Source organism: Silene latifolia, chromosome 3 (genome assembly GCF_048544455.1).
Source record: "Silene latifolia isolate original U9 population chromosome 3, ASM4854445v1, whole genome shotgun sequence".
Lineage (NCBI taxonomy): Eukaryota > Viridiplantae > Streptophyta > Magnoliopsida > Caryophyllales > Caryophyllaceae > Silene > Silene latifolia.
In genome coordinates, this window is record NC_133528.1 from 74,814,965 (window position 1) to 74,819,757 (window position 4,793).

General features: G+C 36.4%; 1 protein-coding gene across 1 annotated transcript; it reads right to left on the minus strand.

The window, feature by feature from the left end:
- Positions 1-622: 622 nt before the first annotated feature.
- LOC141649218 (uncharacterized) lies at positions 623-1,219 on the minus strand. Its single transcript, XM_074457913.1, has one exon. The coding sequence runs from the start codon at positions 1,217-1,219 to the stop codon at positions 623-625; it is 597 nt and encodes a 198-aa protein (XP_074314014.1).
- Positions 1,220-4,793: the final 3,574 nt, after the last annotated feature.

Here is a 4,793-nt window from a genome sequence, read left to right on the forward strand (position 1 = left end):
TATTATATTTTATATTGCATTTACATTAGTTAGTTCATATAGTATAACTTGCATTGTAATATATTTCACATGGTTCATTTAGTTAGTTGCATATAGACTAAAATTCATGCATAATCACTAGTGGCCAAACCTATTCATTTCTACACTAGAAATAGTGTTTAAATCGGTTTGGGGTGGTTTGATCATAGGTGACCTAAGCATACATCATCTAGGTGAGATTGCATTCATTTGTTATATATGTCATATAGAATTGCATTTAGTTAGAGCATGCATCCATATCATATCATTGCATTTGTACTTCATTTCCATAAATTAAAAAATCCAAAAGCATGTACTTTCTTTTTCATTCCTACTCCTACATGTACATTGAGGACAATGCCCAAAATAAACTGGGGGATTGGAATTTATATTCCAAAATACAAAAAAATCGAAAAATTTCGAAAAATCCCAATAATATGTCTTTTTATTTCATAAAATCAAAAACCATAAAAATTTAAAAATTTGGGGAAAGGTTAAGTATATATCATTACTCAAAAAATATTGTTTTTACAACTCATCCTATGAATATTCCATCCAACAACTCATCCTATGTAACATTTTATATAAAAAATGAAAGAATACATCAAAGAGCACATATCCAATCCTTATCTCGTCCTGTGTATTTTGTCTTGTTCAGTCTTTGCATACGATTTTTGACATCACTTATCACCTGTTGAATAAGAACAGACGGCTGCCTGACAAACATCTTCAGCCGGGCTTCATTCCTTACCTTCCAAATTTGATAAATCATTGATACATAGCAAGCACCAACAACCCGTCTGATTAACTTGGAAATGCGAGCTGTTGAATACCAACTGATCATAGCATCCACTGGTACATTAATCTTCAACTGCTGCTGTAATAACCTGCTGCATTCCTTGAAATAAACACACCCAGAAAAAAGGTGCTGATGATCTTCAGGGAGCATTCTACAAATGTCACACTGAGTATCCACCATCAATCCCATTCTAAGAAGCCTGTCTTTGGTAAGAAGCCTCTGATGCATCAGAGCCCAGAAAATAAAAGCGGTTTTGGGAATGTTCAGACTATTCCAACATATGAACCTCCAAGGGACCTTGGCCTGAGGTTGTCTCAACCAATTATAACCAGAGCAAATATTATAAGGAGCATGAGAATTTAGCCATTTGCCATCAGTGTATGCTGGTGCAAAAAGCGACATAACTTGGGAAATTTTCCTCCATGACCAACTGCTGTCAGTAGGAGGAGAATAATCAGTCCAGGGAGTATCTTTTAAATAGACACTATGCACCCATTTGACCCAGATATGATCTTTCTTAGTAGCAATCCACCAAGCATATTTCCCCAGAAGAGCCTTGTTCTAATTTTTCACCTCTTTAAGCCCCAAGCCTCCCTCCTCTTGAGGAGTACAACAAGTATCCCAACTGATGGAAGGGGGCTTATGATATTCAGCCTTCCCTGACCAGAGAAAATTCCTACAAATAGCATTAATTCTATTCAAAATGCCATTAGGAATCAGAAATATAGTTGCCCAATAAGAGTGAATGGTAGCCAGAACTGAAGAAACCAGAGTCAATCTCCCTGCATAAGACAAGTGTCTTGTACCCCAGCCTCTAATATTAGCAACCATCTTATCAAGAAGCTTCATTCCTTCATTTTTAGACAATTTCTTTGAAGAAATAGGAACTCCCAAGTATTTAAAGGGGAGGGTTCCTCTTTGAAAACCAGACACTTGAAGGATAATCTTCACACTAATAGAAGGCACACCATTAAAATAAATTTCAGATTTATTTTTATTTAGCTGTAACCCTGAAGCAGCTGAAAAAGTTGCAAAACTCCTGAGGATCCACATAATCGAATGCTCATTCCCTTTGCAAAACATGAGAAGGTCATCAGCGAACAAAAGATGATTCAATTTTAAGTGCCCACACATTGGGTGAAACCTGAAATCCTCCTGCTGAACAAAAATTTGAAAAACCCAAAAACATGCTCATTTCCTTTATAGTGTAATCTTGTGTATATATTGTGTTTGTAGATCCCTTTTCACATTAATTGACTACGCCACATCCGTGACATGAGGATATTGAAGACCGCATGGTATGATCTTTCCAATCTCCTTTTTCCTCTTTATGTTGATGACTATGTGGCTTTATTTTGATTGATGCGGTATAAACAATGTGATTATAGGATTGCATTTAGATTATTTGGCACACTATTTGGTAGAAGCATATGCATTAGGTTGTATATATGTTAGTTGCAACATGGCATATAGTTGCATTTAGGAGAATTTTGTAAAAGCATCTACTTGGGAAACTTGACAAGTGTATATAAGCCGTTATAGATAATTTTTCTTCTTAAGACTTTGCTTGTTAGAATACTTGTAAAACACCCTAGGATGTGTTATGCTAGTATCCTTTGACCCATGGATTAAGGCCTAGTCAAGAGTACCTTGTGATGTGATAAATCCTTGGCTACCGTTTATTCCAAGGTGACCCTTGAAACCATGCAACCATCATCCATGTTCTACCACATTTTGTCATCAAAAAGGGAATGGGCACAAAAATTGTTCAAAATTTGAGTTCAAAATTGAAATGAAAATGAAAAAGTTTGCAATTGCATCAAAAGAAAAGAGGAGTAACAAAAATGAAAACTCCTATGCTTCAAATATAAGCACCCTCACTACAAATGGGGTAGCTTTGAAAATGTTCAAAAGAAAATGCAAAAAGTTGAAATTGTCAAGTATTGAAATGCCAAACATCAAAAGAAATGGCAAAAAGAAATGTTCTCAAAATGTCTAATGCCACAACAAATTGGGGGGAATAACAACAACAAAAGCAAACTCCCATATGAAACTCAAGTTCTATTAATCCCTTTTTCCATCGTATCCACTTTTGTGCATGGTAGAGAGGGGACGACCCTTCTTCTCGTCTAGGCAAAAAGGAGAATTCCGCGATCCTCCAGTGTTTCTAATACCATAGGGAGTTTACTCTTGACGAAAACATTTAACAATTGAAGACAAAGGTACCGTAGCTTGACACAACTCGGAGGTGATTTATTGGTATCCTTCTAAGCTTAGTAGTTTGAAGAAACCGTATCTAGGATGGAGTGTGTACCCTTAGATTGCTTCCATTGTAGATAATTTCGGCCACATTGATAAGGAAAGTGGCTATTCATTTTTGTAGATGCAACCATTACTTGATTTGTGTGCTTAATGCTTGGATGCATCGCCATTTTGGCAAGCCCCATCTTGCCTTTTAAGAAGGCATCTTACATCATATATGTCTTGTTGTGAGTTGAAGGGGCGGAGTGAGACCCGCTAATTGTCTCACATCGGTTATATTATTAGGATAGTTTAAATAAAGGTCTAGTTTTAGTCACCTCTTTACTCGGGACGAGTAAAGGTTCGGTTTTGGGATATTTGATGTGACTCATAATTGCGCACATTTAGTCCCCTAATTGAACTTATTTTTCATACTAATATAGCATTTCATGGCCATTTTATCCGTCAAATCCTTCGTATTTGGTTTTCCTATTACATTGCATATGTTTTGCAGGAAAGAAGATAATGAGGTGGAATTCCCCCTCTCCCGTGCATATTTGGAAGCTTTTTGATGATATTGGATGGACTAGTATGAAGAGGAGGCAAGAATGATGACCAATGATGTAGGAATAAAGAGTATATAGAAGGGTCATAGGCTTAAAAGCAAGGATGACGAGAAGGAAGTCATTGCAAGAAGAAATTGCTCGGAACCAATCCAAGAGTTGCTCCTTTGGCTCTGAAAATATGCTAGATGAAACGGCATCTAAAAATTAAGTGGTCTAGGCTTTTGAATCACTCCAATAGGATTGTTTGGCAGACAGGAATGAAGAAGAACACTGTCTCAGATCCGAGCGTCCCGTGCTTAATCCGCTCGTCTCCTCCCCTTACAATCCGAGCAGCTTCTCCCAGAGACGCACGGATCCCTTAGCAGAACCGACTGTGCTTCAAGACAATCCCAGCATATTGTGGCGGGACTAGCAACGTGAATAGCGCATCTCCCTTCGAGAGGAGCATTTCCCTACTCAACACGAAGCAATGCTATTTACTAATCTACCCTTGCTTAACCTAATGATGTACTGCTATATATACTCCAATTGTAATAATCAAAAGGACCAAGTTTCCTTAGATTAGATTAAATCCTTCCTTAGATTAGATTAAGTTTTCATTAGGAGTATATTAGAATAGATTGATCTCAAGTATTCCACAAAATTACATACTAATCTTTCGTTAATTATTGTTCAAGTTTATTATTGGATAATTGAAGATTATTGGGTTATTATTGGAGAATTGACAACTCTTAATCAATCAATCAAGTTCTCTTCTTTTATTCCTTGCTTTATTATTTGGATCATCTCAAGTTTGGTATAATTCCTCACTCTTTACTCTTTATTGCTTATTTCTTCACTCTTTTATCGTGTTTATACTTGTTGTGATGATTGACACCATTAATGACACATTTCCCATGATAATGAGTGAGTAATCTTTTAGCTAGGATTAATGGCTAATTAGGGGAAACAAACATGGGGAATGATTCATGCCTAATCTAATATGTTTCCATAATTAATTTGTTGGCTTGTTGTGATTCTAACTTATGCACATGTAATGTTTGATGAAATTCTAAGCCTATGAATCCTTGCATTTTACCCATCTCTTATCTTTCCAATGAGACTTGTAAGATATAAACCAACTCGAGTCTCATTAGACCATGCATATAGTTGAATAGGAAGGATTATGT

Coding starts and splice junctions, on each gene's coding strand:
- LOC141649218 (XM_074457913.1), bottom strand. CDS start 1,219: ATGTCGCTTTTTGCACCAGCATACACTGATGGCAAATGGCTAAATTCT.